This window comes from Mustela lutreola, chromosome 3, assembly GCF_030435805.1.
Source record: "Mustela lutreola isolate mMusLut2 chromosome 3, mMusLut2.pri, whole genome shotgun sequence".
NCBI lineage: Eukaryota > Metazoa > Chordata > Mammalia > Carnivora > Mustelidae > Mustela > Mustela lutreola.
In genome coordinates, this window is record NC_081292.1 from 146,145,774 (window position 1) to 146,173,139 (window position 27,366).

Below are 27,366 nucleotides of genomic sequence, written 5' to 3' on the forward strand. Positions count from 1 at the left end.
TGTTAGCAAAGGGATAGTTGGTAGATTGGATGTTCTGACCAGATATCAAACACACACACACACACACACACACACACACACACACACACACACGTGTGAAGGAGAGCTCAGGCTGACAATGCAATGTCTACACAAGGAAGAGATGATGTGTTTACTCTAAGGATCCCCTTCAGTCCTTAGGTGAAATCCTTAAGGATCTCCTAGAAGAGCCCACAAAGGGGGAGTTTTTTTATTTAAACTTCTTGCATACCAGTGTTATGGACTGAATTGTATGCCCTTCCCATCTTGTCACGATGTTAAAACCCTAACCCCAGATCACATGAATGTGGCCTTATTTGGAAATAGGGATTTTTCAGATGGCCAAACTAAGATGAGGTCATTGGAATGGGCCCAGATCCAATATGGCCATGTCCTTATAAGAAGAGGAAATTTGGACATAGAAAGAGACACACACACAGGGAGAATGCCATGCGGAAGTGAAGACAAGACACTGGGGTGATGCCTCTACAAGCCAAGGAGTCCCAAAGATGGGCAGCAAACCACCAGAGGCCAGAGAGCAGCATAGACCAGATTCTTCCTCACGCACTTAGAAGGAACCGACCCAGGTGAAACTTGATCCCAGACGTCTGGCCTCCAGAACTATGAGATGCTACATCGCTGTTTTTTAAGACACCCAGTCTGCGGTACCTTGTTATGTCAGCCCTAGCCAACCAATTTATGGAGTAAGGAACAGAAGACTTTCCTGCTTGCTCTGGGACATTAACACCATCAGATTAGCTCTGGATTATAATAGTGGGCAATAAAGTGATAAATTATGATGAAGCTAACCAAGAAGTAGCTTTCTTTGTTTTGTTTTGTTTTGTTTTGTTTTGTTTCTCACTGCCCTTGATCAGGTCTTTATTTAAAATTAGCTGTCCAAAATGGCTCAATATTTACACAAGAAATACAAGTAGGTTTATGCGGCGAGCTTCCTGTCTTGATGGTGGTTTTTCTTTTCTGTGGGCTTCTCAGCTGTTGCTTTGTCACTGCAATCTTTGCAACCTTTTCCCCACCAAAGGCTTCTTCTGCTCCTTAAAACCAACAGCCTCCTTCCTTTCTTCCCTACCACAGGCTTCCCTACCACAGGACCCCCTTCTATTCTGATTTGGCTTCTAGCACCGCTGCCACCTGACCCATTCAGAGTTTGTGACGCCTGGCCTGGCGAGAATGGTGTTGGGGCACATGGTCTTTGCATATGGGTTTAGCATCAACAAAATTCTCAGGGTCTTCAGCGGATTCTTCTTCAGGACTCTGTGATGCATCTTCTTCCATAGTGCTTGGAGGGCTTTTGGATCTCTGGGCTTTTCAAGGTTCTGCTAAGATGTGTATCAAGCATCTTGAGCATGGGAAGGTGACAGTTCCTCTTGAGGGAGAGAGCCTTATGCCAAGTGTCATCCAGATCATCCAGCTCGAGGAAATCGCTTTCAGTACAAATGTGGAAACATCCCCCATGTCCACCAGGATTAAGTTCCAAAATGTTCAGTTTGCTTACATTAAGTAGAGTAATTCCAGGGATGTTTCCACTGTTGTCCTCATTATAGATGACGGGAGGTCCCCCATGTTGGATATGATGATGGTTTCTCATTTTGCCATTTCCAGCTCTCATTTGTTGAGATACACAGATCTTTGTTTTTGTTTGTTTGTTTTAAGGTTTTATTTATTTGACAGAGGGAGATCACGAGTGGGCAAAGAAGCAGTCAGAGAGAGAGGGGGAAGCAGGTTCCCCACTGAGCAGAGAACCCGATGTGGGGCTTGATCCCAGGGCCCTGAGATCATGACCTGAGCTAAAGGCAGAGGCTTTAACCCACTGAGCCACCCAGGTGCCCCACACAGATCTTTGTTTTTAATAGCATTCCAGGTCTTAAGTTTCTGAAGAAGCAAAAGGTCTCCTTGGTCTTTTTGTAGCCTTAGACTTTATTTTCAGCCGCCAAAGGGAGTTTAGGAACTTCCTCAAGATGGTGACTTTTAGCCATGAGCAATTCTGGTAAGACCAAGGCACCCATGCAGAGGAGATGGCATATTGCCTCCAGGTTTGTTCACTCTGCGGTACCGAGGGCTCCAGGCTTTAGGCAGTGCAAACAGGAGGACCCTGCGACGCATATTTCCAAAAGCACCACAGCTGTAATAGTTGAGTCCAACTGCCTCCAACTCTGGGCATCCAAGCCACAGCTCTGCCAGTGCCCCAAGACTCAGTCCTCGTTCGATGATCTACTCATTCACTAACAACGTAGGGCATCTGTCGTTTTGGCGCTGGTTGGCGCAAACTAAATTCATTCTATCTAAGGGAATGGGAGACTTGACCACAGCAGGCAAACTGACATTTTTGCCAGATGACTCCCCCTTTTCAGAATACACTGATGCCACTGGACGAGCACAGATCATGGCAGGGAGAGGAGAGCAAGAGGAGACATGCTCCCCTCAACCCAGCGACTCCTACACGAGAAGCAAGAAGGAGCTTCCCAATGGAAAAGTACAGAAGTGGACAAAACCAGATTTAGAAAATGGATTTCTGTTACTTTGTGTGCAGGACAAGACTCAGTAGGGAATCTGGGCATGTCTCCAAAAGCAAACTCCTTGGTTCTTTTGAATAGATTGAATCACCGTTATCTTAAACTGATTTTACTGTGTCCTACTTACAGGCCCATCTATAGATAAAATAACAACATACTCTTATTCATCTTCTCATTTTCACTGAAGATAATAAAAGTGTAGGAAATTAAGTTCGATCTGTATTGTTTTCTTTCTTAACTAGGACCAGAACGGGCTTGTTTATTTTGTTGTTGTTGCATATATTTTAGCCTTTGAATTCTATTTTTATTATAACATATCTTTAGAATTATTTATGACCTCACTTCATTTGAAAAACAATCCCAGAACTCCCTAGTCACTAAACTTAATACCTGTATTTTTTTCAGAGCAGTGAATTTGAACTCAGTGTTATGGACAAAACAGAGAATGATCGCTCTATTTTATGAAATGGAATCCAGAGGTTATTGGCCTATGCTAAATTTCTATTCAGCTTTCCCTCTTAGTATAGCTGTATTCTAAGTTATTTTTGCCACTTTTTGCAGGAAAGAAGGCCACTGTAGGATGCATGTTAAGACCTAGGTGCAGAAAACAACATTTGGAGTCAGAACTTGCCCAAGGATAAGGAATGGCAATGGCAAATATTTTAAAATAATGAAGCTATTTCATTGCATTAAAAAAAAATTTCTGCACTCTAGGAATATGTTCCAGTTGATGGAGAGAGAGAATGCTGGTCAGCAGCAAGCTGGGAGTGAACATCACCTTGATGGACCTAGACGCTCTAGGAGCCCAAACCCCAGCTTCCGAATGGCCTTAGGCACTGCTAAAAGGGAATAATCAGACCTACCTCAAGAGGTGTTACGGTGATTAAAATGTACAAATGACCCAAGCCTAAGAAGAGCTGGACAGCAAGATGGATTGCTGGATTGACCTGCATAATCTGACACCTGGCTCCTCTCTGATATCCCCTCCCACCAGTCATCCCATGCTCCTGCTTAGTGACCAAATGCAATCCTGCCTTAGGGCCTTTGCACATGCTGTGGCTGGGTAGTTCTTCTGCTACATAACCACATGGCATCTCCTTCAAGTAAACCCCAAACAGCACTACCTCAGAAGCTACCCCCCTACAGCTGTATCTACGTCCTAGAAGGTAGCACTATCTTATCAGGTGTTTACTGTGTATTTCTAGGAACAAGTCTATGAACAGACCTAGAATGTAAGTTCCTCAAGGGCCAGAATTTGCTTTGTTCGCTGCTATAGCTCTAGACCTATAACAGTGCCAGGCACGTAATAGGTACTCAGTACATATGTCTTGAATGAATAAATCACTGAATGGACTTCCCATCAGATCTTGGTTGGAATTTTTAACTGGTCTCTGCTATATTTTTCTTGTTTCCCACCTTCAAAAAGCTTAAACTCTTTAGATGCATTCCTGTCCTGATGCATTGCTCAGCCCTAACGTCAAAATACACTGATTTCTAGCCCTTATGGCAGCGAGACGCAAACCCTAGTCCTAGCCTGGAGGGCTTTTGAGGACTTTCTTTTCCAGCATTCCACTCTGACTCGGAAGCAGCACAGAAAGCATGAAATCCAGTGAAGCATGCATACTGCTCAGCTCAGTGCTGGGCACCAAACAAATTCTTACTAAATCGCAATTTTTCTAATCTGATTATTATGTACCCCAAGGATCTCTAAACATTCAGAACACCCCCAAAATATACAGAGATGGGAGGTACGGGGGAAAGAATCCACAATTTGCTTATCCATCGGCTCCAGAACAATTCAGAATGGCTTCTAACAGGACAGGCATAGGATTTTCCTCTGAATTCGGTTTCACTTTCAGAATGTTCTGGTAGGCTGTACAAGGAGTCCCAGAGGCCAAGCAGAAATAAAGAGGACAATTGCCAGAAGGAAGTGCTGCTTTCCTTTAAACTGTTGACTTAATCAGATTCACCTGGAGGAAAAAGTTGGGCTCTGGTGTCCAGAAAGGAGGAGGGTCCTGCTGGCTTTGAGGCAATCGCTCATTTCTGTGTTGAGCCCAGTCACCTTTGCTCCACAGTCCTAGTACTTCTGTGGGCCTTCTCTTGAGTGCCGTAGGAAACCAGCCTACAGAGTTTCAATTAATTAATTGATTTCTAAGATACTTGTGTGTAAAGAGAAACGCTGCATATGCAAAGGCGTTGTCATCCTTTGTGACATGTGGCTGATGCTCGACCTGTGCTCTGTCTGCACATGAAAGATGACATCCGGGAAGGCTGGGTGGCTTGGTTAAGCCACTGCCTTTGTCTCAGGTCATGATTCCAGGGTCCTGGGATCGAGTCCCGCATTGGGCTCCTTGCTCGGCAGGGAGCCTGCTTCTCTCTCCACCTCTACCTGCCACTCTGCCTGCCTGTGCGCTTGAACTCTCTCTCTCTCTTTCTCTCTGACAAATAAATAAATAAATAAAATCTTTTTTAAAAATTAAAAAAAAAAAGAAAGATGACATCCAACATTTCTTGGGCACTTAACAATATGCCAGGCACCATTCTGAGTGTTTTAGGTGTATTTCCTCATTTAATCCATGGTAACTCCCATCAGGTAGGCACACATACTCTACCCATTTATCGGAGGGGAACACCAATGCACAGCCTAGTTTGTTAACTTGTCTGAGTTCACACAGGAAGAAGGGACAGAGCTGGGACACAAACCGGGCAGTCTGGCTCGAGAAAGCCCCTGCTTGGTTACTCCAGTTTCCTGCTTCTGAAACGGTGGGTAAGAGGCTGGAGATGGAGAATTGCAGAGGAAGACAAAGGTAAGTACTTTTTAAAAAACTGACACCACCTCTCACTTCACCTTTGCCGTCAGTGTTCTGAATCACCGTGGCTTCTGGCAGCTTAGCAGCCAGAGAAAGGATTCCCAGAAGCCTCAGCACAGACAAATGAGCTTGGCCTGGCCTCTTCTGAAAGCGGCGCTGTGATCCTAACCTATGTTCCCAGATGTGAAGGAGGCAGTTCCCTGCCTTAAGCAGGTCCTAGGTTATGTTCCTAGATCTGGAGAGCAGAAAGGAGGGAGCTATGATATCAGCTGTCCCCAGCGTAGCTCTCTGAAACCAGGCAGAGGTGGACACGGCCTCTCAGAACAGCACTACACGGTGTCCCTGCCTCTCCACCTGCAGCAGGATGGTGACCCTATAACATTTTAGACATGGCATTTAAACTCATCAAGCAAAGCAGGTTGCAAACATCTGCTCTTGCATTTTAAACCCTAATGACCATTTCAGACTCCTCAGCAGCTCACCCTGCCAGTCCGAAGGAAATGCAATGCCAGTGGGGTTAGAAGGATGGGTGTGGGTACAAGAGGAGTGTAACACTCCGAGCTCTCTTTCTGGTGACCCTGTCTACTCAAGGAAAGGTTCCTCGGTTCTGGCAGCCCACGGCCTGTATCTTAACAGGGGTTGATGGGTAAATTCCTCCTCAGAGAAAATTGCTCTAAGAAGCCATGGCAAGCAGAGAGACAGCTTTTACTTTTACAAGTCAGATCATTTATACACTGAAACAGACACTGCCGTGGGCTCGTCTGCGCTGATGGTCTAATTGTGTGTGTGTGTGTGTGTGTGTGTGTCTGTCTGTATCTCCTTTGAGAATTCCTGCTAAACAGAAATGAACTGACAGCAGGGTTTTCCCAAGGCAAAGATGGCAATGTGCAGCCCTGTGTCCATTGGTTTCTTCTCAGTCCTCGAAGGGAGCTGCTTTCATCATGACTCCTGGCACGAAAAGGGAGTTAAGAGAGCAGAGTGAACCTGAGACAGAGAATTTCATTACCTCATTAAAATAATCAGAAACAAGCTTGTTAAAAACACGGTGCTTAATGTTCTAGCCCTATAGTTGAGATTTCTTCTCCAAGCAGTTGTCTTGGCACATATGAAATTGATGATGTATGTATATGTACTTCAATGGGTAACTCAGACTCACAACTTTCCAGTGAGCCTCAAAGATCCTGAACCAGGAAAATGGCATGCATTGAGTTTTAATCCACTTATATTCTCATAATTTCCTCTCAGCACGTGGGGGCAGGTCAATAAATTTTCATTAGTAATAATGAAGACCAACCAGTAAGACAAAGACCAACATTTGTCTTGGATTTTAAAATAAATGACACTTCTGAAAGAAAGGAGAGAGGAAAAATATATGGCATCAGATTCCATATGTTAGAGCACAAATTAAACTTTAAGAATAGAAGTGACCATGTCATCCATTTTAGTGTATCCTTCTCTATTAAAATTAAGATGATCAAAAGTGATTTTAAAAAAAAAGAAAGAAAAGAGGGGTGCCTGGGTTGCTCAGTGGTTAAGCCTCTGCCTTCGGCTCGGGTCATGATCTCAGGGTCCTGGAATCGAGTTCCGCGTAGGGCTCTCTGCTCAACAGAGGGCCTGCTTCCTCCTCTCTCTCTCTCTCTCTCTCTCTCTCTGTCAAATAAATAAATAAAATCTTCTTTAAAAAAAAAAAAGAAAGAAAAGAAAAAGACTGTAGCTGGCCCTTGTGTCTAGGAGAGACTAATTAAACTTGAACCAAAGCTTTCTCAAGCTTGGGAACAGCAGGTGACAGAGCCATCCCTTCATTTTGAGTTAAGAAGGCATTTTAGTAATCTGAAATCTTTGTTCATAAACACCCCTATTCCTTGTTGCCTATTTTCTACCAGCAGTAGCTTCCAGCTTGGGGGCTGGTGTGCTGGCCTTGTCCCCAAGCCTTAGCAGTCTGCCTCTTAAAAGACAGTCACAAGCCTGTCTTACTAATAGGATATCTTTAAAAGTCAGTTATTTAGAGGATATTTAAAGGACATTTTTACATAGAAGCTCTGTTATTCAAGCGGCTGGGCTCTTTGGCTAGCCCACAACTCCCATTTCATCAGTATTGACTGCCTTAATTCTGCCTGCTAAGAACAGTATGAGAAGCTGAAATGGGAGAGCCAGACTCAGGACACCTACTCAGTTCCCACCCACTCCCAGCCCAGGGAGCGGGTGACAGCTGCCCTAGCTCTAGACTTCACATTCTCCCTGCCTGGTCATTCTGGAACAAAGTGAGGTCCGTGGAGTCAGGTGGAAGTGTTGTCATGGGGGAAGGCAGGTATAATGGACAAAAAGGGCACTATTCAAAACTTTTTAGCTGGAAAACAAAGTTTTATACAGAATCTCACCATCTCATAGAAATGTTATATTCTGGATATAACGGGAGTGGTTGTGACAAGGGAGCTGAGCCCTCCACATCTAACTTCTGCTTACTCCTGAAGGGGTCCCTGAGGACTCCCATACACCTCTGTCTTACCAGGTTTAAAAGCTACTGGGCTTGGGACACCTGGGTGGCTCAGTGGGTTAAGCATCTGCCTTCGGCTCAGGTCATGATCTCAGGATCCTGGGATCAAGCCCTGCATCAGGCACCCTGCTCAACAAGGAGCCTGCTACTCCCTCTCCCCCTCTCCCTCTGCCTGCAACTATTCCTGTTTGTTCGCACTCTCTCACTTTCTCTCTCTCTCTCTATCAAATAAATAAATAAAATCTTAAAAAAAAAAAAAAGAAAAGAAAAGCTACTGGGCTTAATGGCTGCTGATGTTCCTTCCCACAGAGGACCTCCAGACTCTGAAGGGAGCTGGACCAGGGCCTTTGAACACATTGGAACACCCACGGCTGGTGGTGCCTCAAACTGCCTGCTCAGTTGGCAGATGCCCTTACACCAAGCCTGCGATGAGCTGGGTAGAAATCAAACTGTATCTTCTTTCCCACACCCCCACCTGTATATTAGGAATGTACCAGAGTACGTTCACAGTGCATTGAGTTGTGAGAATTTTAAGAAAGTAAAGGAGAACAAGTATAAGAGGAATCTAAAACAGTGCCTGATCTGGAAATTGTGCTGGATAAATGGTGTCTCCCAGGGTTTTGTCATTCTTTTCTAGCTTTTGTTCAAAAGAATATTCTATATACCATGTGAGTAAATTTCTTGGACACACTTATTTACTGCACCTCAGAAATAGCCTATCTTCAACTTCTTAAAAGTTCTGAGTGCCTGAAGTCATTCTTACATTAACACATTGATTCACTCAGTGAACGTCTATTGAATGCCTGCTCTGTGCCAGGCTCTGTGCTGGTCCCCTGGGATACACAGACTCTCAAGGAGTTCGGCCTCCAGTGGAGGAGACAGGCAAGTGAATAGACTCCGACAGTATAGGGCAGTAGGGTCTAGCGCAGAGACGAGCACTGGTTCTATGCATCTCTGATGGGTACCATTTTGAGATGGGACTGGAGTCCAGGAAGGCTCACACGAGGGGATAACCAAATCGTGAAGACTGCGTTGAATGGAGCCTGGTAACCAAGGTGAAGAAGCGTCTACCTGATAGAGGACACAGCATGCACAAATCCATGATGGTGAAGTTGGTGGGAGGGATGGCAAGGACTCATAAGGGGGACAGTGACTGCTAGTGGCTCAACAGATGCAACGGATATACAAAGAATGAAAAGCTGTTTCCCATGAGCCATCTGGAGATGAGTGCTGGTCATACTTTCCTCTTAAATGGGTAGATTTATTACATATAAGTCAATGATCCCTCTCCCTTTTATTAGAAAAATACCTAGAAAGCTGGTACCCTTTACAAAAACTATCCTGTACTTAGAGTATAGACAAGTAATGAGAAACCCCATCAGGAAAATCAGTGGTACTCTTGGAATGCAGAGTGTAAGCATTTCCATTGAAGGATATGACATAGACAATTTTGAAGACAAATCCAGAGGCCAGCATTCTAAAAGTTATCATGAAGGAGCAAATGGGGCTTCTTTGAACTAAGAGTATCAGTCCCATAAAATACATGCAGTAAATACTTACAGATCGAGTGAATAAATAAATGAAAGATATTAAGGGTTTATTTTCTTATTATTACACTTACATTACCAGAATAGGGCCTCTACTGTCCTTGGATACTCAACTGTTCCAGACATCTTGCTTACAAAGCCCTGGCAATGTAGTTCTGCATGGCAAGTCCACATTAGCATGTGACTACAAGAGACAGCACCACAATCAAGCTTTAAGTCCAGAAAATGCTGCACTGCCAAGCTCAGCTGCCTACCAATTTGGCCTAATTGGTGATGATGAAAAAGTGCAGTTGTTATTGAAACATCATTTTGCCTGGAAATTCTGCAATTCATGGTCATGCTTAGTTTCTTTTGTCCAATTAGTGGTTTCAGTTTCCCTTTGTTTGTAGCAGCAACTCTGACTTAGCCAGAAACACACAGCAGCTCCCAAAATATCTGATGTCAAAGTCATAGGGTTCACTTTAACACAATCACACATTGGATTTAAAGGACAAAGGCACATGCTCAGAAACTGTGACCTCATCCTCACCTACTAGGTTAAGAGATTTTTTTTTCCCCCAGAACAATGACAGAGGCCATTAAATGAGAAGAAAGCTACAGGTATGAAAGGTGGTTAAGAGAGAAAGAGGAAGACGTGGTCATGAGATGAGATAGAACAAGGGGTCATGGATGGCTTCCAGGTGTTAGGCTTGATTGGGTGGGCAGAGGTCCCAGCCACACGGTAAAAATCCAGGGGACTCTTAACAGAGAACAAACTGAGGGTTGATGGAGGGAGGAGGGTAGGGGATGGGCTAGATGGGTAAGGGGTATTAAGGAGCTCACTTATGATGAGCACTGGGTGTTGTACGTAAGTGATGAATCACTGAATTCTACTCCTGAAATCAATACTGTACTGTATATTGACTACCTAAAATTTAAAATTAATTAATTAATTAGCTTTACAAAATGCATCTAATGCATAAATGACCTAATACCTAGCATAAATTTGCTGGTCAGGGTAAAATATTAGATTCCCCTTTTGTATTTACACTATGTAGTTTTTATCCCAGAAAAGTGCATGTAATTTTGCTAACCAGTAGTATTCTTTAGATCTCCAAATTCTAGGTGGCCTCTGGGTGGCTCAGTGGGTTAAGCATCTGCCTTTGGCTCAGGCCATGATCCCAGGGTCCTGGGATTGAGTCCCAACTGGGGCTCTCTGGTCAGCGGGGAGCCTGCTTCTCCCTCTTTCTGCTGCTCTGCCTGCTTGTGCTCTCTCTCTCTCCATCAAATAAATAAATAATCTTTAAAAAAAAAAAGATCTTCAGATTCTGAATTCTGCTCCACAAGAAGGTAAAACCATGGAGCAAAGTATTCTTTTTTTTTTTTTTTCTAAAGATTTTATTTATTTATTTGAGAGAGAGACAGTGAGAGAGAACATGAGCGAGGAGAAGGTCAGAGAGAGAAGCAGACTCCCCGTGGAGCTGGGAGACCGATGTGGGACTCGATCCCGGGACTCCGGGATCATGACCTGAGCCGAAGGCAGTCGTCCAACCAACAACTGAGCCACCCAGGCGTCCCGGAGCAAAGTATTCTTAGCTACCCAAGTGTTTTTACTTCACTGGAGCTTGTTTGACGCTGTAGAACATGTGGGTGGAAGGCTTTGTGCATGACTAAGTCTAGGAAAGATGGTAGCCCGAGGAAGCAACTTCAAGAGAGAAAGCAATAAGGCAGTTTGGGGGCAGTGATTGCCTCAGATTTATTCTGTTCATTGTTGAGTCAGTTTGTGAGGCATTTTTTTACCACCTGCCTACTGGGGACAAATTTTGAACACAGGTGCATCAAAATAATCAAAGCCCAGATGTTTTTGATCCAGGTCATATGCATGGCTAATATATTTACAGAGGCTTCCAGATCTGCAGGAGGGAAGTGCTTTCTCATATAGCTAATGGGTTGAATTTGTATAATGGTTAACTGGCCATATTTTATTAATTTCTTTTGAAATTAATAAAATAAATTTTAAAATAAAAAAAAAATTTCTTACGGAAGAGATTCCCTCTCAGATTGGTCCTCCCTGTTCCTCTCATAGAATCAAGGCAATTGGCTACAGAAGCATCTTAATTTAATTTTTTCTCTTTCAACTCTGTTTGACAAACCTATTTTTGTTTTGTGGGTCTTTTGGGGAAGTTGTTTTTCTTTTAATAAATGCCTGTTTGAGCTTTCCTGTATCTTTCCTTGGCCTCATATATGGTTCCCGATGATGCTAATATTCTCCTCTGTTGTCGTTCTACTAACGCAGGAGGCCATCGGCCCATGTCTACTACACTTGCAATTATTTTAAATTTGAAAGGGTTACCTTAAAAGAATATGCAGTCTCTTCTGGAGGCCTTTTTAGTGTTGTTTATTATAGAGCTGTCTAGATGTGGGGAAATGGCTTGGAGACCCTTAGTGGCCCAACTCAAAATAGGAACTTCTGTGACTTTCTTGACTGAGTTTGGGGTGCTCATTTTAGCACAGTCACCAACTTGACACATATCACATCTAGTCTTAAGACAAGGTGATACTGAGCGCCTGGGTGGCTCAGTGGGTTAAGCCTCTGCCTTCAGCTCAGGTCATGGTCTCAGGGTCCTGGGATTGAGCCCCACATCGGGCTCTCTGCTCAGCAGGAAGCCTGCTTCCCTCTCTGTCTCTCTGCCTGCCTCTCTGCCTACTTGTGATCTCTGTCAAATAAACAAAATCTTAAAAAAAAAAAAGAAAAGAAAAGGTGATACTGAAAAATGGTCATTTTTCATTCATCAGACATTTACTGATGAAGTCAAAAGCCAAGACTCTCAAAGCTCAGGACGCAAAGATGAACAAGCCTTCCCCTGTAGCGGGGGGACAGAAATGTCAGCTCATAATTGCCATCAGTGTGGGAAGTACAATAATGGCGGACATGCAGGCACAATGAATGCCTCAGGAGGGCGTGATAAACTCAGTCTGAGGAGTCAAAAGAGACTTGACTGAGCCTTCCCACGCAGAATTACTTCCTGTTGTTTCTTGATTATTATGGTACCCCAGTGATAAATGTGCAACAGAGGAGAATCACTCTTCAAATCAGTCTCTCAAGTACCAAAATATAACACCGAGTTCTGGAAAGTAGGACAGCTTGTAATCACTCCAACAGTCATATCGCTAGCTCCAACTAAAGAGGAAGAACCGTTTTTTGCAAATGTGCGCTCTGTACCTTTGTTGAAGAATGGATGTGACCTGCTTGCAGAAATTCTCTCCATTTTGAGAAAACTCCTTTAGGTTCTTGTACACTTTATTATACTGAAAGAGAAAAGATGCACAGACGGGTTATGAGCACGTCCAAAATAGAACTCCTCTGAATTCCGCATGCTCCGCAATGATGATTGTCACTGTCAATGATCGTGCAGCTACAGGGATGCACACCTTTTGGGTGAGTTCCTAAAATAAAGATTAAGTCTCTTACGCCTGGCTGTGAACTATCTTGGAGAACTTTTCAAAAATAAAGCTGGTCTGTCTGTTTCTCCCCAGGCAATGACTCAGCAGTGGGGTGACTTTGAAGTCTAACTTTCTGTCACTTCTTTTGTTCCCAGGATGGTTCAGAGTACATTCTGCAGTATGTATCTTGAGTCATCATTTTCTGTGTCCCCCTCCCAAACTTCACAACACTATGCCTGGGTGTCAAAACCCAAACTCATTAAAGTGAATATCGTAGGAGGGCTGAGATATGATGATGTAAGTGAATAAATAATGAGTTAGTAATATGTTCCCTAGTCCCTCTGTATCTCATTTATTCTAGTAATAAGAACGTTGGAACAAGGAGTTGAACATTTTTGTTGTCCCAAACTTTTATACATGTAGGAATAAACCTTTAGAAATTCATTTCTATATGAATTTAGCCTCCAGACATAAGACTTCCAAGGGAAAGCTTTTGTCATTTAATTCAGAACTCCACAATGTCCTCCTGAAAATCATATTTGTAAAAGTAGATGCTGATGACAATAGATTTTAAGTGTTCAGACGGACAGAGTAAATGTGAATGAATTCTGCAGTTTTCCTGACAGACAGTAGCTCAGTTGGGTGGTAGAACGATCCCCAGAGCCCTCCCTCAGAGTTTTCATCTGGGAGGTATGCTACCTCATTGCATTTTTTAAATTGATTTAGCATCTGCCTTCGGCTCAGGTAGTGATCCCAGGGTCCTGGGATCAAGTTCCAAGTTGGGCTCCCTGCTCAGCGGGGAGTCTGCTTCTCCCTCTGCCCCACCTGCTCCCAGTCTCTTAAATAAATAAATAAAATCTTAAAAAAAAATAAAATGAGATTTTACAGAAGAGGATGAAAGTTCTCTACGAAACAAGTGCCGTGCTGTAGCTCTGCTCATCTGATGAGCCTGTGTCTTCTGTGCTCCAGGAGCGCTCCGTTGGGCACTGTACTGAGAACTCTCATTCATTGAGCATCTACTACACAGCCGGCAGGTTCACATCCATGAATCCTCAGGGCCAAGGTCACCTTTCAGTTGTCACAGGAGGACCCGGTGTCTGATGCGAGCAGAGTAGCCAGCAGAGGACATGGGGCCATGGAGGAGGAAAGGACCTAAAGCAATGACCTGACCAGGTCTCTACCTTCAGGGCTGGAAAGAACCAATACCTAGGCAATAGGAAAACAATCATTCTATAGATGCTAAATTCCTTCGTCTTCATGCAGTGGTTTCACTTCCCTCTGAACTGAGCACAGAAAGCCAGAGCAGGATTTGGTAGACACACAGGAGGTTTCATTGAAACCGCCTTGGGCTCAAGGACAGTGGTCAGGGGGCAAAGCTCTTTACAAAGACATTGTTAACTCCTAAAGCAAGGTTGGCAAAATTATGGGACTGCAGGCACCTATCAGCATCTGAATGAGTGAGCAGTGGGAGTGGGGGGTGGGGGTCAAGCTACACAGACAGCTGCCCCCACTGCTCTGGACCCAGGGAATGTGGCCCACGCTGGCCAGATACTCCAATTTGTCCCAAAAAGATGAAATAAGGATTGGCCGCTGAAATATATTTTCCGAAAACAACTGCAGCAAATAATTTACAGATTTTAAACCTCTTTGCAGAGCAAGCAAAACATCCCTACAGTGGGTTTTAGGTGTAGGCTCTCTAGAGGAAATGATTCTCCTCCGAGTCATGAGAGTAAAATCACTATTTGGCAATCAAGCCATTTTTAGTTCCATAAAAATAACTTGGCATAGGAATGATGTGATATTATAAGTCCTCCTTCCTCCCCTTACCAGGACAATGGGAAAGTTTTAGGGAACATTTTAAGACCGTTTAGCTTTTTTATTGGCTCCTCTGTTCACTAAACACTTTCACTAAGTTCCCCTTAAGCCTTTTATTTTTTTCCCATATCACCAAATAACATCCCACAAATATCACCAAATAACATCCCACAAATCACATAGAAGTATCATGAGAAGAAAACAAGTATATGTTGAGCAGGGCTCACGCCCCTGGCATAAAGTTATTTCTCAGTGTCTCTCCCTTAGGGGAAGCCATGTGACTAAATGCTTCTCAAGGCAGCATGGGCGAGAGTTTTGTGTGGGGTTTCAGTGAAGTTTCCTTCCTCCTCTTTCCTGACACCTGAACTTTCAAGAAACGATAGTTAGCAGCAATGTCCACAATAGCTAAGCTATGGAAAGACCCAGGTGTCCAAGGACAAGATGAATGGATAAAGAAGATGTGGTATTCATATACAATGGAATACTACTCAGCCATCAAAAAGAATGAAATTTTGCTGTTGTTTGCAACGATGTGGATGGAACTAGAGGGGATTATGCCAAGTGAAATAAGTCGGTCAGAGAAAGACAAATGCCATATGATTTCACGCATATGTGGAATTTAAGAAACAAAACAGATGAACAGAGGGGAAAGGAAGGAAAAGTAAAATAAGATGAAACCAGAGAGGGAGACAAACTGTAAGAGACTCTTAACCATAGGGAACAAACTAAGGGTTGATGGAGGGGAGGTGGGTGTGGGGATGAGGTAACTGGATGATGGGCATTAAGGAAGGCACTTGAAGAAATGAGCTCTGGGTGCTGTATGCAACTGATAAATCACTGAATTCTGTCTCTGAAACTAATAATACACTGTATGTTAATTAAATTGAATTTAAATTTGAATAAAAGAAAGAAATGATGACTGATGCCATAAGGTAAAATTGAGTATAGACGCCCTGTGCTAAGATAGTAGAGCAGAAAGAGATAAAGATCCTGGGTTGTTGATGGTCCTGGGGCCCACTACACAAGCCCTTAGCTCTCTACTTTTGGACTTATGTTCTGTGTGAGAGAAATAAAATAATAGAATTTTTTAAGGCCACTCTTATTTTTAGAATTTGAAATGTGCAGCTGAGCATAGTTCTAACTCATACACAATCTTTTAACTTTTTATTTTAAATTATGAAACATTTTTATGTTTCATAAAATAATAATAATACAGATAATAAAAATGATACCCATTATGAACTCACTACTTAAGTTATAGAGACATTTAACACTTTGCTTCTGATTTCTCTTTAAATAACTGTTTTTTCTTTCTCATAATTTCTTTGGCTATACTTGGGTATCTATTCTTCCATATGAAGATTTATCTAATTACATTTTTTTAAACCCTGTTGAGATCCTAATTAGAATTGCCTGGATGTCCAGGCACGCGCTAGTGCAGAAGCCGCTCAATATATTCTGTTGTTGTTAACCTGATGATCAGACAACCGCAGGCTGTTGTTATCACAGCAATGGGAGAGGATCTTTATCTTGACCCCGTATGCAATGTACCTGACACTCCCTGACAAACCCTGATCTCCCCTGAGATAAAGGTGACAACGATAAATAAAAGACCGAAACAGACACTGTGTACCTTTCTTCATGTACCATCTACTCAGACCTAAAGACAAAATCTGTGAAGAAAAAACTTGCATAAATATCAAAGCAGAACCCAGGACCATCTTGTCATGCATGCGCGTGCGTGGCGCGCACATGCGTGTGTGTGTGTGTGTGTGAGAGAGAGAGAGAGAGAGACAGAGAGAGAGAGAGACAGAGAGAGAGCTCAGAAAATCTTGGAACATGTCTACTTTGAGGTGATGAAATCTCTTGACCTTGGCTTTGGATCAATGTCACCTTTCGATCCCTTTGGATCTCACCTCTCCTTCGCATCCTACTTCATCCACCAGAGAGGCCACTGGAGGGATTCCATGGAGCACACACTAGCCCCATCACCTTTCAACAGCTTGAAAATCACTAAAGTCTAATCCCTTTATTTTATAGTTAAGCACCAAAGAGCTGAAAGTAACTTCATTAGTTAAGGGCAGAGCCGTGATTAGAAATATTAAGTGAGCCAATCAATTAGAGAAACTACCAGAAATAAATATATTTATAAATAGCTAATCAGTATAATTGCACTAGGTTTATTCAGAGTAATAGTTACCTTTAAGTGTTATGATCAGTACAAATGGCTTCCTAATGTTATCAACTACACAAGAATATTTTCTCTAGTCAAAATCATATGGAAGGTAGATATTTGGTGTTCTTTCCCCACCCACTGAATTTTCAAATACCCGACCCTTACCAAATACTCATTCCAGGAAAAGAACCTACTGTTGATCTTACATCTCCGTAGGAATTTTTATTAACGTGCTGTCTCTCGTTGGGCTCATTAATTACTAGGAAAAAGGTTATGTATTTTTTCCCTGATAAAGGAAGTTCAGGCTAGTGATGGAATATCTGGGACATTTTTGAGCCCGTAAAAAACCCCTTCACCAAGAAAATTGGTATACACAGGCATTTCCCATTCAGTCTAAAAAGCTTATTTCTGCCCAGCTTTTGTAAGCAAATTCTGTTGTATAAACGTTGTCGTCACCAAAAATGGAGCAAAGTCATGAGCACATGGAATAATCATGGAATAACTTCTAAACAGTACAGAATGTATCAACCCCAGACTAGCTGTTCTTTCTGATTTTCCACAATTTGAATGATGAAGGTTAAATTCTGTTATTCTAGAAAAGTCCATTTCTATTCTAGATGGCAGTATGGAAAGTTTTTGGACAGTGATACCCTCAGGGTATCAAATAAACTGTGATATTCCATTTATATTTAATCAAATAAGCTTTTGTTTGATGTCTTTCCTATGACAGGCATGACGGTACTGTTTTTTGTGAATTCTGATTCACAAGGAATAATACTTCAAACCACTGCTCTGCTAACCAATGGACTATCTAGGTGAGATCTGGAATCCCCACGGCAGACCATCATAAGTTATGAGATACAGAACACTAAAAAGTATAGTTCACTCCATATCTCCTCTTCTTCCTTTCCAGAGGAGGAAACAGGCCTGTGAGATGTGGGGGACATATCACCTATCTCAGGGATGCTGTGGGCCACAGGACATCTATGTGGTCAGACCCAATCTGCCTCCTTATCTGTGCAAAGCACCAGAATCCCTCAGAAGTCATGGACCATTGTAACGGTTATCTTCTGTCTTAGCGCAAGTGAACATCCCATGACCCAGGCTGAGCCGCCCAGACTGGCAGGTGAGGTGGCTGGAAGAGGTGTCCCAACGACTGGCTGGTGCTGCTTCAGCAGCTGATGGTGTTATGGGAAGGGACAGACTATATGGAGTCCAAAATGCCTGCTTTGACAGGTTCCTACCTGGACACTGCAGAGTGAGTAAAAGCCTAAACTTGGTTACAGCCTATTATCTGCCCATGATTTCCATGGTTTTATTTCACAGGAAGGGCTGATTTTGAAGAAAAATGGTTGGATCATTTCATTTGGAGATAGTTCGATTCCTGTCTACTGCCTTGCACCTGGATTTGAAAATTTCACTGAGCTTCTTTTTTCCTTTTCTTTCTTCCTTCCTTTCTTTATAGGTATAGAAGCTAAATTCAGAGACATCAAGGCCCAGAGCCAAATATGTTCCTTTGCAAAAACAACTTCAAAACCTTCCTCAAATAAGTTCTGACATGCTTAAGATTAGTTAAAAGCCTACACAACTTTTAGGCCATCTTTGTGCTACCCTGGTAACTAATAATTTGAGCATAGACACTGACAGCTATTAGCCTATCTTGGTCACTGGAGCATGAACTTAATAAGAGATTTTAAAATATTTTTGGGTATTATGGGTTTTTTGGGTGTGTTGTGAAATCTATACTTTACTCAGAATATTTTTAAAATGCATTCAAGAAAATAGCATAGGGTTACAAAAGAAACATTATATTGAAATACATTTATTATGGACATTGGGGAGGGTATGTGCTAAGGTGAGTGCTGTGAAGTGTGTAAACCTGGTGATTCACAGACCTGTACCCCTGGGGATAAAAATATATTATATATTTATAAAAAATAAAAAAAATTATAAAAAAGCATTTAAAAATTACATGTGCTATTCAATTAACATACTAAATAACAAGTCTTCAGAATAACTTAAATTTCTAAATCACACGGAATATATACAATATTTCTAGATAATTGCAACCCCTGTGATATTATATAAAAATAGGTATGAGTTTTTTGGGTTACAAATCACAGACATTGTGGTAGTACCGAAGTCAGTTGCTTATATTCAGAATTGAAGTAAATTCTAAAGATTTTTTCTTTTTATTTGAAAGAGAGAGAGAGGGTGCATGAGCATTAGGGAGGGCATGGGGGGGACATGGGGAGGCATGAGGTGGGGGCATGAGGGGGGCTGCTGAACAAGGAGCCTGACACCCAGCTCAGGGCTACATCCCAAGACCCTGGGACAATTATCTGAGCCAAAGACAAATGCTTAACTGACTGAGCCATCCAGGTACCTCTGAAGTAAATTCTAAAATTTCAGTTAGATTAGTAGAAACAAAGAGACCATGTTTTTCCCAATGAATTTCGTGTAACCACTGATTTTCATACATGGACCCCCTGGGGCAGATCAGCTTAAAACTATAGTTAAGCTAAGGCTTTATGAATTAATCATGTTCCATGCAGCCATAGGGATGGATTGCAACATTCTGCAGATGGGTTAAATCTTTGGGTTCTGTTTGGTTTCCTCATGAAGCCATGCCTGTGTTTCATGAAGCCTTCGTTGGCAGTCCATTCCTTTGTTTTATTCTGCCGCCAAACTGAAGCTTTATCTTCTTACAACATTATTCCCCAAGCACAAGCTAAAACTGCACCAGGAAATCAATGTGAACCCTTGAAAATGAAACAGTTGCAAATTTAAATGAAGATTCCATGACTTTAGAAAATTTGGGAACTCTGGCCGAAGGGATGGGTATCGGCCTCCTCTTGACTCCCAGACTACCTTTGATGGCACTGGACCCAGAGAGAAAACTTCAGATTGTGGATAAAGATGGGAGTCCCTGAGGAGATGGCTCAGCTGAGGGAAAAGAACCCCTAAGTACGTTAAGCAGGGGGCATGAGGCTGACCCATACATGCGGTGACAGGTTCTCTTGGGGGGCTGCTCAGAAGGAAACATGTCTCCCAGATCCTGATCTGAAGGCAGCCTCTGAAAAGAACATCAGGCTACTAGTTTGTGTTTGTGTTGCTCCCTTAACTTAACTTGATCCTACTTTCTCTCTCTTCTATCTCACTCTTCATGTGGTCCTGACTTTCTTCTTTGGTGACTGTTGCTGTACCCCATCCCTGCCTTGCTCAACCACCCCCATGCAAAAACATCATCAGGGGTATCGGTGGGAAGAAAGGAAAGGCGGTAACCTTTGGTAAGGGAGCAAATGCAGAGAGAGAAAAATACACAGCAAATACATGAACGATAAAAGACTTTTTTTTTTTAATTGTCTGTGCTTCCCAATGAAGAAAAGATTGGGAAGGAGGAAACGGAGGGGGAGAATTTTCCATCTTAGAATCTATATACAACTATATTGTTGGAATTTGTTTTTACGTTAGACACATATTTACTTTTGCATTTAAAAAATGAAAGTAGACAGAACCTGCTATCACACGGTCGTTATTAATAGTACCAGTCAATGCTCTTCATCTCCTCTAGCCCCTCTGATTCATGAATTCATTTTGTGGGCTCGCCTTGACAGCTCCACCGTCTTTAAACCTGTGCTTGTCCGTTGTGGAAACAAAAATCTAGCCAGTAATCCCCTGCCGCTCTTCCTTATGGCTCTCCTGCAGCCCTCATTTATCTGCTTTTCTACAGTTTGTTATTGTTAGGGAGGTTTTTTTGATAAAATACTTGAGGGATGAATGCAACTCCTTGCTTCTGATGTGAGCGATCTTGGTTTTCTGCCACCCTTTACTGAGCTAACACCCTGATGATTCTAGATTATTTTATGTCCACAGTATAGGAGCACCCCCCCTCGACCCCTGGCCACGTGTCTTATTTTAATTGCTTCTTATTTCCTAAATTTCATCTCTGCTCTTTCTGTTGACCACTTCATACCATCTTCAGACTCTTGACCCATCTTCTGTTTTTGATAACACTCCCAGAACTAAACACACATGTTGGGAGACCAGTCTGAGAATCACTGGAGGCCAGGCAGGGTGGGAGCGCCTGTCCTTCCATTTGCAGGCCTTACAATTCTGGACTCTACAGGATGTGGATAAATATGGCAAAACCTCCCGCCCTGACTTCATTCACAGAGCCCTAAGCTGCCTGCGGGTTCTGAGCATCTGGGTAGCTGCTCCCCACACCATGTTGGTCCCTTGGGCATCTGTCTTCAGAATGTTTTCCAAACAGCCACATCTGTAAGCAAATATGATGCTATACCCACTCAAAGTTGTTCCAACCATATGAGAATAAAAGATGACAATTATTAACCTGCCCTGTCATTTGCTAGAAAGGGTTGTTTGCAATCGAACCAAAGAAAAGCCATAAGACTTTTGTATCAAGTCCAAAGTCTAAACACGTTTATCCTCAGAATGTCTCAAATTCCTTAAGTTTAAACCCATTAATATATAAACTGAGCCCTCTAAGGCCGCCCTCTCACCCACAGGTGCAAAACCACACAGAGCTACTCACCGAGCAATCTGTCAGTGGGTCCCTCATGTTAGAATGTTCTTCCTTCTGTCCTTTTACCTATGCTCCAGCGTTCAGCATTCGAGAAAGTACAATCAAGGCTGGGTGTGTCCTGGACTTCCCGCAGTCAAAGGGCCTAGAGTGCGTCAGTCCCTGTCAAACACCCTGAGGAGGAAGTCCCGGCCCAGCACTTTCATCCCGTTTGTTTCCTGAAAAAGCAAAGAACTGCTCTGGGTCAAGAGAGCTGGGCTGACATGTTGAGAATGACTTCTGTAAACACTTAGAGGGCAGAATACTGAGTCCTAAACTGCCTGACTTTGTGAGGAGGCCCAGAAGCCGTCAAGTGTCCCAATAATTCGGGTGTTCGGGGTAGATACCGAGGACGCCCAGTCTCCTGGCCTACTGTATTTATCACATTTTAAAATTTTCTTTATTTCATGACGTTCTGGCATGTTGGGGCCTTTCAGACCTAAGGAGGGACGGCCCCTCCTGGGGTTAGCTAATTCCTGGAGATAACAAACAACTTGCCTGTGAGAGTGACTTTGATATGCAAACTGACCAATCCTGAGCTCTGATGCCCCCAACCCCTTTGGTATGACTGGCAGGCCCCCAGTCTGAGAGGACCTCTGTCAGGAGAAGCCAGTGGCACATTACAGAGCTGCTCGGGGTAGGCAAACTCTATTCATCTACCCTAGGTATGCAGGCTCCTTCAAAGTCCCTAGAAATAAGGAATGAAGAGGAAGGAGTCAGGGGGGAAGAGATGCTGCCTTGCAATCAGATGGAGAAGAGTGCTCCATAGTCAGGGAATCATCATTCACACAGCGCTCTCCTCTTAGCTTCTCCCAAGGGCGTTTACCACTGGGGGTTCCAACATGGAGCAGTAGCAAGTAGGGGTGAGAATCAGATCAGGCCACTCGGCATTCTGAAAGACATGTAGAGACAGGTTAAAAACTGAAGTTAATATGTCATTCGGATACCCACTGGGCGGCTTCCCGGCCACCATAGATTGTAGATCAACTTGGCTGGAGCCTTGGTTCGAGGGCCTGGAGCAGCTCAGAGCCTTCCTTCTGACTTCCCAGGCTCTTGGTCTTATTTCAGCTCTAGCTCTGTTCAAAGTAGGGAGATCGGCCTCCCTTGCTGGTTTGCACAGAATATGCCATCACACCACACTTACTGGGATCTTCGTGGCCCTATTGAAGAATGGTAGGGTGTTGCTGCCCCCATCGTCCTCATGTGTGTCTCTCCCAGCAGGCTGACTAGTTTTCCTTTAGGCTTCTGACATCTGCTAAACTAAAATACCTTCTTGTGGCTGCAGTACCCTCCTCACAGACGGCTGTGAGGGCAGCAGGGAATCCGGGCTGAATCTGGCCTGAAAACTAGACTTTGGCTGTTTGTTAAACTTTTCAGAGAGGTGTTTGAATCTGAAGGAAAAAAAAATTGATTCTGGAGATCAGAAAGAGGTTTGTATCAGTTATCCATTTTCAGTGATGCTGTGTAACAAACAACACCCAGTGGCTTCAAATAGCATAGACCTTCCTTGGTTCACAGGTGTGTGGTTTAGCTGGGTCATACTTCAGGTCTCCTCAGGATCCCTCATGTGAAAGCAGGTCATCTACACACACTGTTGATCTTGGCTGGGCTTGCCAGCACGGCTCTTCGGGGTTCTGCTGGGCAGATGGTTGGCTGCAGGCTGAGGCGATTTTTCTTCAGCCAGTAGTCAAACCAGAGCTGTTCAAAGGGTCTGGTGAGGAGATGAGAGTGAGTAAAAGCACCCAAGACCTCTTGAGGTGCAGGCTTGGAATTGACACGTCATCACTTCAGCCACATTCGGCTGACCAAAACCTTTCACAGACCAGCCCAGATTCATGGAGGTGGGGGAGATTTCGCCCCTGATACAGAGAAGGCAGGGAATCGGGATTAGTTTGACATTAAATTCACTACAATGGTCAGTCAATATTTGTTCTTGAATGATTAAAAAGATAAGGCAGAAAAGATGACGGAGGGCAAGGCTGCTACTTGCCATCCTCTCCCTTGCCCCAGTTCAACCTCAGGGGACATGTTTGGAACTCTGGCAGAGACTGAGTTTATGGAGAGAAATAAAGAATTAATTCTCTAATGACTTTAGACACAGACTTGGCGATTCATTCTTCCTTTTGACCCAAAGAACATAGCAAAGTACTCTCACCCTGGGGTGGCTGGTGGGGGAGGAACAAACAGCCAATCGGGCTCTCTAGGGTGTCTCCAGCACCAGAGGCTGTCACTTTTGAGGCACCTGGGCATGAGTACATTTGTCCTTGCACCTCCGAGAACCCCTTTCCCCTGACTCCCAGATATGGTCCAGGGAGACTGGCAGAAGGGAGCTGAGTTCCTGTGCGAGCATGAGTGAGAAGAACCTTGTAGTTTAATATTATGAGGAAGGAAGAACTCCTGTACTCTTCAAGGTACTTCTGGCCACAGTAAGACTCAAATTGACATGCAACAAATTAACAGGAGAAAATCAAATTTAATACTAGCATATGTACAGGAAGGCCACATAAGGAAATTCCAAAGACAATCAGGCAAAATGAGATATACATGTCATTCTGAACTAAGGTGAAGAGGGCAAGACTGTGGGTCTTCAAAGAGAAAAAATGGAATTTTCAAGAAGAATAAAAAAAAGAGTAAATGTTTGGTAAATCAATGCTTGCTAGGCCACCCAGAGACAGTGGGACAAGGAGAAGACTTTGAACAAATAGGACCTCTCAGGTTCTTCCCTGTCTGCCATCCCTAGTTTATATTGTAATGTAGTTATCTATCATGATAGCTCTCTTTCTAAAGCAGCTCCTTTGTCTAAATTCTTTTATGCAGTAGTGGAGGAAGGTAAAGAGCTTTTCGTGAATCTGTGGGGTTTTGGGGTACTTTTTAACTCAAAATCATATTCACGTCAAATGGCCTATCTTGGGGCAACCTGTCGTTGACTGGCATTGATAATAACACCATTCTCTATCTACAGGTAAATGAGAACTATATAAAGTGTAGCATCTCACAGAAGGAACACTAAAATGTTTGGTTCCCAAGGCATCCTTTGAGTTCTTTGTCTTCAAGTTTGTCTCTGTCTTTTATATGCTTTCTCTGGCTTCTTTCCAGCCCAGGTGCCCAACTTGACTCATTGACTGACGTCTCAGACGTCGATCTTCCTGCTTCCTTTCCCTGTCTATGCATAGCATTTGTATTCCTGGAGTGGCATCTCTGCAGAGAGAAAACTCGCAGTGGACTCCCTTGGGTCTAGCCTGAAAGCCACTTCACCATACTCCACTCAACCCATTCACCACTGCCTCTGAGAGGAGTCAATGACACAGTAACATTTGTTAAGTGCTTGTAAGCAGTTTTTGGGTATTGCTAATTCAGAAAGACACAGGAGCTTGAATGTGATAGAGGTTAAGGGCAATTCATAACTTGCCTTGGAAGTTTCTTTAAGATGCCAAAGCATGTAAAAAATTGGAAATGGCACAAACATCTGTCACTAGGGACCAATGAAACCACTGTGATTAAAAGTATGGCGTTCCTCAAAAAATTAAAAATAGAAATACCATATGATCCAGTAAAATAGAAATACCATATGATCCAGTAATTTCAAAAAAATTAAAAATAGAAATACCATATGGTTCAGTAAATACTAGCTTTTTACCCAAACCAAAACACTAATTCAAAAAGACATATGCACCCCTCTGCTTATTATAGCTTTATCTACAATGGCCAAGATATGGAAGCAATCCATGTCCATTGATCAATGAATGGATAAAGATGTGGTGTGAATGTATATGCACACACACATGCAATGGAATATTATTCAGCCATAAAAAAGAATGAGATCTTACCTTTTTCAGTAGTATGGACGGACTATGGACAGAGGGTAGGCTAAATGAAATAAGTCAGGCAGAGAAAGCTAAATACCATATGCTTTCACTTATATGTGGAATCTAAAAGATAAAACAAATGAACAAACAAGCAAATGACTGAAGCAGACCCATAAATACAGAGAACAAGCTGATGATGATGGCCAGAGGAGAAGAGTGGGGAGATGGGCAAAGTGGGAGAAGGGGAGTGGGAGGTACAAGCTTCCAGTGACAACATGCATGAGGCACAATAATGAAAGGCACAGCATAGGGAGTATGTCAATAGTACTATAATAGCATTGTATGGGGACAACTAGGATCTATACTTGTGGTGAGCATAGCACATCATATAAACTTGTTGAATCACACTATGTTGTACATCTAAGTAACATTATGTATCAACTACACTTCAATAAACATTAATTAAACAGTATCACAACCTGGTTAAATCCTTTATGGTAATATGCGCTCACATTTAGAGGACTTACCACCTGTCCAGTGCTATTCTAACTGCTTTACAGTACTAATTTATTTAATCCCCATGACAATAATTTGAGGTAGATCTGTATTGTTTTCATCTTTCTAATACACATAGGGTCACTGGGGCACAGATGTCACTAAACCCCGAGACCTAACCTTACTGCTCTCTTGCTTGTACCCACCCACCTTGTCTCACATTTTTCCTTAAGCTCTTCTTTCCAGCTTATCTCTTACTTCAGGCAAAGGACTCTACAGGCAGGACATCCCAAAAGGGAAACTGAAACTACCCCTCAGGCAATAACAACTGCCCAAAGGAAGAGCTCTTGTGGCTCAGACCACCCAGACCAGTTTGAGGTAACCCCCCCATTCGCACCTGTGCAGATGGACCATGGAGTGACCTCTGGGATGAACAACAGTGACCTTTATCTCATTATTACCCTAAAATCTCTGCCCAAGGAAGAGCGCAAGCCTCGTTTGTATAACATACAATGTTGCCTTAAGGTGCACGTGCAGCCTATGCCTGCCTTTATATAGGAACCCATTCACCCTTGCCTGGGAGTCATGGCTTCGGAAGTTATGCCCCATGATCTCCTTATTTGCTGAAAATAATATTTCCTTATGTGACAACTCACCTGGTGTAGTTTCTATGACTCACCAAGAAGAGAACTCATGTTGGTTACACAGGATGGTTAAATGACTTACCCAAGGTCGTGCAGTTAGTAGTGGTGTAGCTGGGATTCATCTGACTCTAACACTTCCATGTTTAGTTACTGCATTACATTGCCAGTCAACCCAAACAGTGGGATACAAAATACCCAAGAATTGACGATGGAGTATAAAATATTTACATATACATATTGACGTAGAAACAGGTTGCAAAAGAATACGTATGATTCTAGTTTGGTACATATATAAGAAAAAAAGATCTGGACACACATACACTAGATAGACAATAGCATACCCCGACAGTTGAGACTATGGAAGTCTCCTACTTGGCATACATTTCTGGATAATATTCACATCTGAACCAAGCATACCTTGCTTTAAAAACAAAATAAGACAAATAGCACTTAAGAGAGAGTAACAGTCACACTAACTTTAATTTTTTAGAAGGAAAAACTGATCAGTGAAATGATGTCAGCCAGCCTTGTTAGTTTGTACCTCCAGGCTTTGCACAACGCAGGTCCCTTCTACCTTTATGTAGAGTCAAAGTCAACCTAGCTGACTTTGCGTTCTCTCCAAAGTCCAGATAGTATCATTTTCTCCAGACACTACACTCTCACCTTTGTCTACCATTATTCATTGCACATACCTCTTTCGATTCGTTTATTCCATTGTATTGAAATTATTAGTTTAATGGTCTGCCTCCCACATTCCTCAGCCTCCTTTTTATAACAAAGTGCCTGGAGCAAGGAACTGTTCAATAAATACTTGTTTTCATTTCACTGGGTTCCTTACTGAAAAAGTGACCTCATTAGCTAGTTCCTTTCCATTGACAAGACAGGCAAGGTTGCTTATGGGCAGACCTCTATCTTCAGTTCTCAGGAAGCAGAGTTCAAAACATTGAGGATGAAGATAAGTGTGACCTTCTGGGCAGGAACTCTAAAATGGGAAATGGCCCAAATGCACTTGAGAGTCTCTGACA

General features: G+C 42.9%; 1 protein-coding gene and 1 pseudogene across 2 annotated transcripts in view; both read right to left on the reverse strand.

Moving 5' to 3' along the window:
- The window catches only part of NOSTRIN (nitric oxide synthase trafficking), a 56,906-nt gene extending 35,253 nt beyond the window's left edge, over positions 1 to 21,653 (reverse strand). Inside the window, exons 1-2 of one of the 2 annotated variants that reach the window (XM_059167113.1) lie at positions 21,370 to 21,653; positions 12,603 to 12,688 (exon numbers count right to left, since the gene is read on the reverse strand). In XM_059167113.1, the coding sequence (XP_059023096.1) occupies positions 12,603 to 12,688; positions 21,370 to 21,396 (113 nt within the window). In that variant the 5' untranslated portion in view covers positions 21,397 to 21,653. The remainder of the gene's footprint in view (positions 1 to 12,602; positions 12,689 to 21,369) is intronic. The other variant, XM_059167112.1, reaches the window with a different exon arrangement.
- On the reverse strand, positions 69 to 2,448 carry LOC131827131 (large ribosomal subunit protein uL4-like; annotated as a pseudogene).
- Positions 21,654 to 27,366: the final 5,713 nt, after the last annotated feature.